This window comes from Lampris incognitus, chromosome 1 (genome assembly GCF_029633865.1).
Source record: "Lampris incognitus isolate fLamInc1 chromosome 1, fLamInc1.hap2, whole genome shotgun sequence".
In the NCBI taxonomy this organism is placed as follows: domain Eukaryota; kingdom Metazoa; phylum Chordata; class Actinopteri; order Lampriformes; family Lampridae; genus Lampris; species Lampris incognitus.
The window spans coordinates 31,872,166-31,886,349 of record NC_079211.1 but is presented as its reverse complement, the minus strand read 5'-3'; the positions used below and the strand labels follow the sequence as shown (position 1 = coordinate 31,886,349).

General features: G+C 46.3%; 1 protein-coding gene across 1 annotated transcript in view; it reads right to left on the bottom strand.

Moving 5' to 3' along the window:
• Positions 1-2,419, bottom strand: part of tmem255a (transmembrane protein 255A) — a 31,559-nt gene extending 29,140 nt beyond the window's left edge. Inside the window, exons 1-2 of the mRNA XM_056294131.1 lie at positions 2,362-2,419; positions 462-604 (exon numbers count right to left, since the gene is read on the bottom strand). Coding sequence (XP_056150106.1) covers positions 462-604; positions 2,362-2,419 — 201 coding nt within the window. The remainder of the gene's footprint in view (positions 1-461; positions 605-2,361) is intronic.
• Between the last annotated feature and the right edge of the window lie 11,765 nt (positions 2,420-14,184).

The following is a 14,184-nucleotide window of genomic DNA, read 5'->3' as shown; positions in this document are numbered from 1 at the left end:
CAGACAGACAGACAGACAGGCAGGCAGAGAGACAGAAAGGCAGACAAACAGAGAGACAGACAGAGAGACAGACAGATTATCCTTTTCTCTAACTAGGAAATTGTATTTGCATTTAGAATAAACATCTTCTGGGATGGCGTTTGGCCGCAGCTCATCCAGTAACTCATCTGTTCCTTCCCTAGGGCAGAATGCTAAAGGCTGAGGACTGCAAGGAAAACAAACTTATGGACTGTAAGCTCTTGCCTCACCCAGCCCATAATGACAGAATTGCTGAATAATGAATGTGGGGAAAATTCACCACTCAGGGACCTCTGGTAATTAAACTCACCAGAGGACAGGAGTGGGAAGAGCACATGGGAAAACTGTCTTATCTACGTTTTCATTCACACTGGACATTTCCTTCACAGCATGTAGCCCTAGGCAGGATAGTGCTGTATATTTATGTGGGGCTATCCACTCACAATGACTCCTGGGTAGTAGCCGCCCACTGTGATGTTCTGTGTCCTGGTAGTCGCTGCTAGTCCAAAGATCAGGATGAGTACAGACACAATTAACAGCATCCCTGTCACCATGATGGATTTCCTCTTCCTCCTCTTAAAGGAACCTGGAAGACATTGAATATCCACTGGTATGTTGTAACAATACTCCCAATGCTACAAAGTCATAAAAGCATCCATTCCAAGCACATGTGCACATAGGTTTTGGTTGGCGAGAGTCGCAACTTGGTCTGGTTCTATCCCCATGACCATCGTCGATCTTCTTTGAAGAGTCCATTTGCCAACACACTGAGCCCCAACCTGAATCACAGGTGTTCCATTAAACTGTTTTTGTGACTGGACTCTGTGCTATATGGCTGTGGCATGCTGCAAATATAATTCAATATCATAGCTCTCATGAAAGTATCTGATTGTGGTTAGACAAGACTCATCTTCTATCGACAACATCTTGCCAAGATGAGCATATCTAATTTGATATATACCACAAGGGAGATAAAACTGATATTCTTCAGAATCCAGAGTCTATATTTTAACTGCTGATGAATTGGACTTGTACAAGGAAAAATTAGCATTCTGCAACTTTCATAGTCAATAATAAGGCAAATCAAATAATAAAGCAATTTAGAGGGGTGTATCAAAAATGTACATTATACTCCAAGTGGAGATTAGGATTGTAAGGGTAATGTTAAAAGATCATTGGTGTATTGTGACCTCAATAAACACAGCAACACTGCAATAATGGGAGTCTCGGAAGCTCTCATTAAAGTTGCACTGATGAAAAGTTCTGAAAGGAAGACTTTCATTTTGTCTTGGGGATTTATAACAATAAATCAGTTTGATAAAAGGTAGTCATAAACTCATGAACAGACAAACTTTAGCCCTAAGATGTTGTGGTCCAGTGACAATAACTGTGCATGCACTTTTATCATTTTGTCGAAAGATTAAGTTGGAGAACAACTGAGGTCACCACAACTGGTACTCAAATGTTTAAGGTCTACAAGACACCTGATAGAAAAATGCATTTCCGTCATGACACTAAAAGCCAAAATCCCGAGAAATGTTAAAGTTTTAGTACAATAATGAGACTGGTTTTCTGCACAAGATGTAGGCTCTGCAGCAAATGTAAAAACAAGCACACAAAGAAAATTCTTTCACTCTCTCTCTCTCTCTCTGTCTCACACACACACACACACACACACACACACACACACACACACACACACACACACACACACACACACACACACATTATTTTGTTTTACAAAAAATGTCCTAGACTGCATTTGATGGAATAGATTTTGGTTAAGGCATCTCTCATTCAAGTCATAATAAATATGTTTATATAAACCCATTCAAAAACTTTGGAAGGGTTGTTGAGTTCGGTTGGGTAGCCATTTTTCCAGTTGGGATCAAATGATTTCTTTAAAAAAAAAATGTTGAGCGTTTTAGACGACGTAACCAGTCCGAGGCTTACCTAACGCCCGCGCTCCTGATGCTGCCGTAACGCGAACGTTGCAGCACCTGCAGTGACGCGCACAGGCCTCAGGACAGGAGAATGAAATGTGACGATGAAACGTGTTTTCTCGTTTGATTTGCGATATCACCAAAGAACGGTTTTGGGACTGGTTCTTAATGTTCACCTTCAAAGGTGGACAAACTTAAGAATTGGGCTTCGGCCTCCAAAAAACAAAAACAAAACCCTTTGTGTAGCATGGGCATAGTAAATAAACCGTCTAAGAAGCCCTTGACCTCCAACAGAATGCAGCCTACGGTCCGTTCTACACAACCTGTAAAACGATGCACGTTTTAATCTGCGAAGCTGCGCCGGCCACGCCGTTGACCTTGCACACACGCACACACGTACCCATGGCAGTATCGGAGAGAGTCACTCCATGGGCTTGTTGGATCTGCACGGGAGGCATGCTGAAGGATGTTTCGCCGGACGAAACACACACACAGACCCACACACAAAATTAAGATTCAAGGTTAAAGACTAAATACTTGATAAACGGGACAACTAATTGTTTACAGCTATGCGGTGACGTGAAAGGAATCCTCTCTTGCAGTGGCATTCTCTGATAGCAGAAGTCCCGCTGCAGCCCTGTCCGTCTCATTTACATCTGTTGACAGCTCCCCCTCTCCTTGCGCTCCGCCGCTGTTGCTTTTGCGCATGCGCGACGCACCCCTCGTTGTAGACAACGGGGTCAGATTTTTCATGACAAGATCAAATGGAATCAAACCTCAATTTCTCACTATCAGTAACGTTATCGTGAAAGATTAGTTACACAGTTACCCTTCCAAAACAAATAAGCCAAAGTATTACCTAATTGCTTTAGATATATGTTGCAGTTTTGGTTTGTTTATTTTTTTGAACAGCTACTTCATTAACTATTCTGGGAAAACGAATACTTCTAAAAGAAAAGCGGTAAAAGACATCACTGTCTATTTAGTTGATGGGTTATTATATTTTATAAACCCTAACTCAATTTATCGATATAGACTATTGTTACTTATTATTTTTGGGAGAGAACACCTCGTTTACAAAGCCAAAATGTATGAACTGAAACCACTAGCTCATTATATGTATCATAAATCTTGAACAAATACACAAAATGTGTCTCAGCATGAACGGTAAAGCAGCCGAAAAATGTTAACAATACATTTAAAACAAATAAAGTTGCATTGTAACGTTGTTGTCCTCTGGTTTGTTTTTACTGTTATTAATTACTTTTCCTTATGTATTTTCTTTTCTTGTTATTCAGTAATTGTTGTACTTGTAAAACTTTATGTAATTTTACATGCCTGTTGCACTATATAATTTCTGTATGCAATGCAAGATCTATCATCAGTAAATAAAGAAAGATTTTTTTAACATTGAAATCAAAAGCACGATCCAAACTGTACTGCATAGGATTGTGGAAGCAATGAAAAACAAGACTAGGTTAAAACCTGGTACATGGCTGGACCGTGTTTATATTTATTAAATGACTGTTGTGACATCAGTTCCATGAACAGCAGCTGTACTGGGCAGCAGTTTTCAAACCCTGATTATTCATAAAGTTAAATACCACCAATATTTTTTCATATGAAACAATTAATTGGCTACAATCACTGCTACCATGATAACTGGAAAGTCTGGGTGTGACGCCCCTTATACTAAATGCCCTTCAGTTACCACCAACTGTCTGAAGACACTTCATGCTAACTGCGTGTGGCTATTAGCGCTGATGTTTGTGAATGGGATCTTTTGCAATTAGGCATCTCAGTGGTATCCACGAACGGCAATATACACCATTCAGCCAAAACATTAAGATCACTGATAGAATCAGAATCAACTTTGTTGTCCAAGTGTGCCTATATTCACAAGAGGAATTTAACTCCGATACACAGCAGCTTCTAGCACTTGCATACATCACTCACTCACTCACTCACTCACACACACACACACACACACACACACACACACACACACACACACACAAAACAACAAAAAAAGAAGAAATAAATGGGACAACAACAGGACATTGGCGGCAAGCAGGTATGCACAACAGGTACGTCGCTACTACACAGAATCTTGTTATGGCGAGTAATCAACAACTGATAAGAAAAGTTTGATGCTGGCTTATCAGACTGCTGTCAAGGAAGTAAGGCATTTCTACTTTTCTAATTTAACTGCTAGTAGCTGCCACAACCCCATGGTTTTATTTCAGGCTATAAATTCAGTGGTTACCCCCTTCCCAGCCAACCTTTAGATGCATCCACTGAAAAATGCGAACAGTTTCTCCACCACTTTGTTAAGAAAATAGATGACATTGGGCTCCACATTACACGGGTGACAAGCAATCTCCCCACTTGCATTGAATCCTCCACCAATCTGACACACTTTAAGCAAATTTCTCTATTAGACTTAGAAGAGTTAATCTCCCACTTGAACTCTTTCACCTGTCAACTGGACAGCATCCTCACTAGATTTCTGAAAGAGGTATTTCACACTGGCGGCCCACAAATTCTCTCCATTATCAACTCTTCACCGGTTTGTTCTTTTCTAGTTTTAAACACGCAATAGTCCTACCTCTCCCCAAGAAGCCTACTCTTGACCCTCATTTTAAGCAATTTTAGACCAATTTCAAATCTACTTTTATCTAAAATATTAGAAAATCTGCTGCTGTTCAACTAATCACACACATGAATAGTTGTAGTATTTTTGAGTAATTTCAATCAGAATTCCGTACCCACCACGCACAGAAACAGCTCCTATTAAAGTTACCAATGACTTATTGCTCACCACTGACTGTGGCGCTTGCTCAGTTTTAATTCTGCTTGATCTGAGTTCCGCTTTTGATATGGTCGGGTCGACAATGACATCCTTTTAAATTGCCTGGAAAACTATGTTGGCATTAAGGATACTGCTCTTGCCTGGTTCCAAACCTACCTAACTGACAGATCTTTCTCTGTTTTACTGGGAGAATTCTCCTCATCCCCAGCCCCCCCCCTCGCATGTGGTGTCCCCCAGGGGTCAATTCTTGGTCCATTATTATTTTCAATCTTACTTCTCTTGGGTCAGATCATCCGTCATCATAATATTAATTCTCACTGTTATGCGGACAACACCCAGCTTTATGTCCTGCTTGTTGATAATGACACACACGATCTTTCTCAATGTTATGGCTTGTCTCTCTGATATTAAATGCTGGATGTCACAAAACTTCCTCCGGCTCAATGAGTCCAAATCTGAGGTCCTTTTATTTGGTGCCCTAACCTAACTGGCGACCTGTAAAAGAGTCTTGGGGACATGTCCCCTAATATTGAGCATTCTGCCTACAATTTGGGAGTCTTTTTTGACTCCGAGCTCCTTTTTGACACACAAATCTCCAAGGTAGTACAATCTTGCTTCCTCCAAATCAGGAACACCGCAAAAGTTAAACATTTTCTAAAAAGTCATCCATGCATTCATCTCATCATGTCTGGATTATTGTAACTCCCTGTATTCAGGGTTCAGTCAAAAGTCCATCTCCCACCTCCAGCTCATCCAAAACTCAGCTGCCAGACTGTTAACAAATTCCAAGAGACATGACCACATCATTCCCATTCTCGCAATGCTTCACTGGCAACCTGTTAGGTATAGGATTAAAATTTTACTAGTTACTTTTAAAGCCCTACATGGCCTCGATACTACATATATCACTGATTTACTCACACTCCATGGGCCTGGCTGCTACCTGCACTCCTCAGGCAGGTCCTTTTTAACTGTTCCCTCAGCCAGCCTCGTTACTAAAGGCGACCGGGTGTTTTCTGTAAGAGCCCCATAGCTGTGGACCTCCCTACCTGAGGAAATTAGGCTAGCAAACTCGTTGCCTTCTTTTAAATCACTTCTTAAAACTTACTTTTGCAGGAAGGTTTTTTTAAATAGTAAATCTGTTGTTGCCCATGTTGGATTATAGTTGATTACCGTCAGCTAAGCACTTTCTCTTGTTTGTCTCAGACTTTCTTTTCGTCTCTGTCAAATATCTTTCCATTCTGTGAACCTACAGACTCTGTTTCTCAAACCAAAGAACGCAAAGAATGGACGTGTGTTCTTTGGTGGAAGGTTCTTAATAGTTGTTCTTGGAAGAATGAACTCGCAAGTTCACAAGCACACAGAACACTCTGTTGACAATTTGAGACGACGCGTTCTTCCTGGTATTGCGCAATATCCCCAGCAAAGAGGCCACCGGAAGTGTTCCAAATGACCCAAGACGATTGATGTTGTGCAATACACTAAGCTCATCTGCTTACTCCACAACTGCATACTAACAATGTAATGTCTATTTATAATAATAAAGCAACATCAGCCCCACTTCTGTTGCTTATTTTTCCCAAAGTGCTTTAAAGTGAATTTTCTGTACATCAGGAGCCAACGGCCAGGGGGGGGGGGGGGCGGCGGCAAAGGCTACTGTTTATGCTTTTGATTCAAACAATAAAGGTAATAAAACTTTTACAATAAAATAAGAATCGGGTGATGTTGGCAAATTCAAGAGAGAAGAGCCAGGAGGAGGGGGAATGAAAGACGTATGGCTATCTTAGCATTTCTCTCTGGCTATGTAAGTGATCTTTTAAGTTTATCTAAAGCAGCACTTAACTTCAATAATTATGGACATTAACCACAATAAATAGCCTAAAATACCGTAGATAGACATGTGAAGGCATAAAATATGAATAACAGGATTCCCCCAGTGTAACAGTGACGCTGTAGGCTCGCCCCTTCATTCGGGAAATTTCCATCCACTCTTACAACTGATCACATCCATCAGTTAAGATTATCGTTTGATAGAGTCGATGATGCCTCAACACCACCTTGTGGAGAAATACTATGAGAGCAAACCTGAATGAATAGGATAAATTACTAGTTTCATTGTGCAGCAAAATTTCTCTTCGCCATAAATTTTCGTTAAACTGCCGACATTTGAAAGGTACATAGTTGATTTCTCACCTGAAAAATTCTAAGAAGTGACTTTAATGATGGCGGCATGGTGGCGCACTTTTTAGCACGGTCGCCTCACAGCGAGAAGGCTCCTGGGTTCGAGCCCCGCGGTAGTCAAACGGGACCCCCGTGTCTGCGTAGGTTTCCTCCGGGCGTTCCAGTTTTCTCCCACAGTCCAAAGACATGTAGGTCAGGTGAATTGGCATACTAAATTGTCCCTAGGTGTGTGTGTGTGTGTGTGTGTGTGTGTGTGTGTGTGTGTGTGTGTGCGCGCGCATGCGTGAGCGCGCGCGCGTGTGTTGGCCCTGTGTGATGGCCTGGCGGCCTGTCCAAGGTGTTTCCCCGCCTACCGCCCAATGACTGCTGGGATAGGCTCCAGCATTCCCGCGACCCTCAGAACAGGATAAGCGGTTCAGATAATGGATGGATAGAAATACCATTCGAAAATTTGAAAAAACAAAAACAAAAAAACAACGTACCTTTGCATGCATCTGCCTCCGCTGCTTTCAGTGCTGCGCTTGAAGGCCGGAAGGAACGCTGGGATATGTATGTTGACAAGTTTATACAAGTTACCAACCGATGTACCCTCGGTAAAATCGGCGTGTCAAAAACACTTACGAGAATTTAACCGTTCTTGGCGTAAGGCGAACTTGTGTATTGGGACAGTACTTGGGCTGCGATTGATGATGTTTTACAAGGACACAAGAACGCAGATTGAGAAAGGCTTTCTGTCTCATGAAAGCACGTTTTGTTGATTGTTCCGCCGTGAAAAAGATTCCGACGTCAAAACAGTACATTCCCCCTCGGTCACGCGCACCACACACTTTGAGAAACGCGGGTGTAGAGGGAGAAGAGAAGTGGGGAGAGGACACATCCCTGGGCAGCACCAGTGTTGACTGTCCGTATACCAGAAGTGACTTTCCCCAGCCTGACCTACTGGGGGAAGTCACTGGGTCCCCCGCCATCCGTCAGTTGCGGGGAACCCAGTGAGCTGGGAGAGTTTGGAGGAGAAGTCCAGCCCTGTGTAGCAGTGGTCCATTGTGTTATTTTCCCTGGTGGGACAACTGATATGCTGTCTGTACTTTGGTAGTTAATGGTTCAATTTTGCTCTGTTAAAGTCCACAAGATTCATGAAAAGTGAGTCCTTATGTACACACGCGTATGTGTGTTTGTGTGTGTGCGCACGCGTGTGTCCGTATTATGTTTAATAACTTGCGGACAGCAACTTAAGTTCGAACACTTTAACTTTATTGTGTGCTGCACATCGTAACTTCAACCGCAGTCTTTAAGTCTTTTGCACCAAGCCTATTTTCCAGCAGACTGTCGTCAAACTGCCGTGCTTACTGTGGCAAGTACAGCCACGACTTGTGTGGCTCATATATAACACCCCCCCCCCAATAAGAACCCACGGATACAACACAGCTGTGCTTGCACTTGAACTCAACCTAACTAGGTATCTGGTAGACTGCCAGTTACCAGCATATGCAATGTGGATTATTCTGCCACGTGACAGACTATGCTCTGAACACTAGTGTAGGAAATCAAAAGTCTGTGACATAGTTTTTGGGGTAACTTGGTCTGACCTGGACTCAGGCCAGACGGGCTTCTGGTTTAGCCAGGGGTTCTGCTGGCTCAGGTGAGCACTCAGCTGGAGCCTGCAGCTGCTCAGCAGGGAAATCAAGGTCTTCAACCGTAGAGCCCAAGTCCTAATCAGTACCTAGCTCTGTGATGGGGGGTGGTGCCACCTTCCAAAGCAGGCTTGTGTGCCACCGTGATCCATCGGACAGACGGAAGGTGGCTGGCCCCAGATGATCGGTGACCTGCATCGGTGTGGACCAAAAGGAGGGCAGGTTGTGGTTCTGGCTGGGTTGGCAAACCCGGACCCAGTCCAGCACAGTGAAGGGAGGTGATCTCACCCTCTGTCTCCTGTCAAACTGCTGTTTCATTTGACGCTGACAATCTGTGACGTTGCCACTCTGTCGGGGTGCTGCTGTTGGTGTATTAACTGCAGGTGGCTGCAGCCGATCCAGGGGAAGCTACAGCCCATAATCAAAAAGGCTTGGGGAGCTGGCTGTAGTGGAGTGCGGTGTTGCCTGATAGTGTAGCAGGGTGCAGAGCAGTGCGGCTGAGAAGGGAAGACTATCCGCCAGGTGCACTCTGAAACCGTTTTTCAGTGTCTCGTTGAACTTCTCAACCACCCCATTTGCCTCTGGGTGACAGAAGGCTATGCAGATGTGGTTAATTTCCTGGTCCTCCACAAAGGCTGAAAACTCAACTGAGACAAACTGAGGGCCATTATCTGTAGTGATGATGTCCTGGATTTCCCACCGAGCAAACAGAGAGGTGGGAAAGTCCATGACCACCCGAGCTGTAACAGATCCTGTGGCAACCACCTCTGCACACTTCGAATGGAGGTCATAGGCTACCACAAGGAAGCATTGATGCTGTGAGATGCCATGGAGCTCCCCACAGATGTCCACCTGGATGTGTTTCTAAGGTATCGGAGGCCACTGCAAAGTCTGCAGATGTGGCGGCGGCAGTGGGCCTGTCTTCCCACTGACAGGGCAGGCAGTGCAGTCTTTTACCATAGTCTCTATATCTCTGTCAATACCCGGCCACCATACTAAGCTCCTGCAGTGTTGCTTCCTGTAGTGTTGCTTCACCTTCACAATGCCGAGGTGACCTTTGACCTTTGTGTACCATAGACAAGACACACGCTCTCAGGGTGCCGGGGATGACCGTGCGGAGTTCCCGGGCCACACAGATGTCGTTCTAGCAGGAGAGCTCATCCCTGACTCAATGGTAAGGCGTGAGCTCCTCTAGGACTTTCGAGGGCCACCCCTCCTGAATGAGGGTGTGGAGCTGGAAGAGCATGAGGTCCTGCGCTGATGCAAGCTGGAGGTCCTGAAGGGAAACTGTGGCCTGGAGTTGAGTGTGGAGCTTGTGGATAAGCTCTGGTACCGTTGTGTCTGGGCCTGGGTCTGGTGTAGGGTTGGGGGTGGTCGAGAGAGTAGGTCTGCCACCACGTTCTCTCTGCCGGGAGTAAACAGCGTGGTGAAGTTGTATTGCTGGAGCCTCTCCAACCAGCAGTGGATCCTTAGTAATTTGTGCCCGACCCAGTCATAGCAAGCAGGGCTGTGAGGGCCTGGTGGGGAGTCTCTTCAACCGTGGTGGATCCTTAGTCATTCGTGCGCTACCCAGTCATAGCAAGCAGGGCCGTGAGGGCCTGGTGGTCCATCTGCAGTGTAAAGTGCCGTCCATACACATACATGTACGTGTATGGACGTATGGTCACATGCCCAGACACAGGCCAGCACCTCCTGCTCCCCTACTGAGTACTTTTGCTCAGCTGAGGTGAGGGACCGAGAGGCAAATGCCACCAGGCGTTCAACGTCGCGCTGGAGTTGAGACAGCAGAGCTTCGACCGCTGTATTGGAGGCATCACAGGTCAGGATTGTGGGGCTTGCTGTGTCAAAGTGTGCAAGCACGGGCTGCGAGATGAGCTGTGCCTTGAGTTGGTGAACAGCAGCAGAGAGGGCACAAGTCCAGGTCCAGGTTGTGTCCCTTTTCAGGAGCTCTCATAGTGGGACAGTGGTTGCGGAGTATTGGGGAAGGAAGCGCAGGTAGTAGGCTGTCATCCCCAGGAATGATGCCAGTTGGGCTAGGCAGGACACATCAGGGAGATGCTGCATGGCCTCCACATTAGAGTGAAGTGGGCTGAGGCCATCAGTGGTCAGTCGAAACCCCACAAACTCGATGGCAGGCACAGTGAAGATGCACTTTTCCCCATTTAGTGTGAGGTTGTGGCTGGTGAGGAAATCGAACACCCTAGTCAGGTTTTCATCTTGAAGGGCCAATGTCGCATCATGTACCACTATGTCATCCAGGTAAATGACCACTCCTGGAATGCCAGCAAAGATGGTGGTCATGATTTTCTGGAAGCAGCTGGGGGAGGAGCTGAGGCCCAAAGGCATGCATGTGTAGTAAAAAACCTCAACATTGGACACAAAAGCTGTAAGTTTGCGGCTGTTAGGTTGCAGTGGGACCTTCAGGTAGCCCTAGCGAAGGTCAAGTTTGGCAAACATGGAGGAGCCATAGAATTTGGAAGTCAGTTCCTCCACTGTGAGCAGTGGATACTTGTCCGGGATCACAGCCTTGTCCACTGACCTGAGGTCGACGCACGGGTGCAGGCCTCTTGACTTTTTCCTTGCCACCACTAAGTTCGAAATCCAAGGGGACGCATCCACCCACTCGATTATGCCAGCCTCCAACAGCATTTGTAATTTGGTAGTTACATCGTTGCGCAGGGTGAGGGGTAGGGGGTAGCAACTGCCCCGGTACCCCCATACTCCCACAGTACCCCCCCACAGAGTGCCCCGGGGTACACGGTCATAAGCCTTCTCGAAGTCCACAAAACACATGTAGATTGGCTGGTCAAACGCCCATGCCTCCCTCAGCACTTCTGCAAGGGTGAACAGTTGGTCCATTGTTCCACATCCAGGACGGAATCTGCATTGTTCCTCCTGGATCCAAGGTTTGACAATCGATTGGAGCCTCCTTTCCAGCACCTAAAGCAGACTTTCCCAGGGAGGCTGAGCAATGTGATGCCCTGATAATTGGAGCACACCCTCCGGTCCCCTTTTCTAAATATGGGAACCACCACCCCAGTCTGTCACTCCACAGGTACTGTCCCCAACTTCCACGCGACACTAAAGAGGCGTGTCAGCCGAGACAGCCCAACAATGTCCACAGCCTTCAGTATCTCAGGGCGAATCTCATTCACACCCGGCGCCTTGCCACAGAGGAGCTTCTTAACTACATCAGAGACCTCTGCCAGGGATACGGGAGGGGCTTCCCCAAAGTCTTCAGTCTCTACCTCCTTCACTGAGGACGTGTTGGCCGTGTTCAGGAAGTTCTCAAAGTGTTCTTTCCACCGCCCGACAACATCCCCAGTGTGGGTCAGCAGTTCCCCTCCCTGGCTGAACACAGCCTGAGTCAAACCCTGCTTCCCCTTCCTGAGTCGCTGGATGGTTTTCCAGAACTTCCTTGAGGCAAACGAAAATCCTCCTCCATAACCTCGCTGAACTCCTCCCACATCCGAGTTTTTGCTTCTGCGACCGCCAAAGCTGCAGCCCTTCTGGCCCCCGGTACCTGTCTCCTCCTCTCAGAGAATCACCACCTTAACGTGGTAGAGGCGTTTGGCTGTCCCAGTGATCCCGGAAGCTGTGTTTTCGGGGGCAATAGCTCGTGGTAGGGTGTCCTAAGGGAAATTGGTCCCAGGGGAGGGGCCAGACTAAGAGTGATTCCCAAGAAATCAATTGAAAGTACACCACCAGAGCTTCAGCACCTCGCCCGGAAAAGGGAAACCGGAGCCCCCTCCTAGAGCCAGCCCTGGGAAGGGAGCTTGCCGGCAAGTGTCTTGTGGCCGGGCCTTGGCTCATGGCACCCAGTCGGGCCCAGCCTGAAAAAACAAAATGGAGCTACCACCTCCTGGATCCACCACACGTGGGGATGAGCATTGGGGTAGGGTGCAATGCAGGCCAGGCAAAGGGAAAGGCAGAGACCGGGGTGTGCCGACTTCCGGCATTGCAGATTGGTGGAATGTCACCGCTCTAGCAGGGAAGGAGCCTGAGCTGGTGTGTGAGGTAGAGCGGTACAAACTAGATATAGTTGGGCTCACATCCACACATAGCATGGGCTCTGGTACCAATTTCCTGGAGAGGGGCTGGACTCTTTTCCCCAATTGTATTCAGCCAATTACCTAACTCTTCCGAGTGGTCCTGTTCACTGCTCCAACCCCTCGGGGAGGGCTGCAGACTACCACATGCCTCCTCCGATACATGTGGAGTTGCCAGTCGCTTCTTTTCACCTGACAGTGAGGACTTTCGCCAGGGGGATGTAAAGCGTGGGAGGATCACGCTATTCCCCCAATTCCCCCTCCCCCCTGAACAGGCGCCCCGACCGACAAGAGGAGAAGCTAGTGCAGCGACCAGGACACATACCCACATCCGGCTTCCCACCTGCAGAAACGGTCAATTGTGTCTGTAGGGACGCCCAACCAAGCCGGAGGTTACAGGAGGATTCGAACCAGCGATCCTCGTGTTGGTAGGCAAAGGAATAGACCTTTATGCGATGCCCCATTCTTCATATGTTTTATGATTCCATTATAATTCTGTTATCTTCTTTCAATGTTGTATTCAGTAAATTGTGTACAAACAACATCAATTGCACGTCTGTCCATCTTAGGAGAGAGAGCCCTCCTCTGTTGTGCTCCCTGAGGTTTCTTCCTATTTTTTTTCTCCCTGTTAAAAGGTTTTTTAGGGAGTTGTTCCTTATCCAATACGAGGGTCTAAGAATAGGATGTTGTGTTGCTGTAACGCCCCCTGTGGCAAATTTGTAATTTGTGATATTGGGCTGTACAAATAAAGTTGACTTTACTTGACAGCTTTTAGGCTTAACTTTGACAAATCTATAAAAAGACGCCATTGTTGTGGGTCATGCACACAACCCAAAGCTATGAACAACCCATCAGTGTAAGCGCAGAAACAAAAGGTTGTCAACTTGCGTAAAAAAGTTTGTCAAATGTTCTTGACGGTTCCAAAAGACGGAACTTTTTTTACCTGGTGACAACAAACCCCATCCTTGCAATCTTGAACCAAGTAGTTCTGCTTTAGCTTTTGACAAATCTAATTCTGGCTGTGTTATCGCATGAGAACAAACAGGTGTAAAGGGTTCAACATCTGGATCAGTACCGTATTCCACATCTGGTGCATGTGTTGTGTCATCTTCATCTACCTCATCTAGGCTCCATCTGGTGGCTTTGGTACTGGCAAACTGTTATCATGTGGCACTGGTCTCATGGCTGAAGGCAGATTGGGGTATTCAACAGAGTTCTTATTTTAGTAGAGAAGCCAGATACATTGGTCAGACAGAAGTTAACAGTCCATCACATGATCCTTCGGTTCTTGCCATATCATTGGGACTGCAAATGGCTTTGACTTCCGAGTACTTCTGAGCCAAGCTTTCAGGTTGACTGGACATGTTGCGCAACAAATGTGAGGAGCACAGGGTTTCTCTTGGTCACCAATTTTACATCCAAAGTAGAGCTCATAAGCTTTCTTGATAAGTGCAGTCATGGTGCGTCTTTGAGCCTTAAGCGTATACTCGCCAAAGATGTAACAGAATGTATCGCAGCTATTGCAACACTGATGATGTGGTGGACACGTG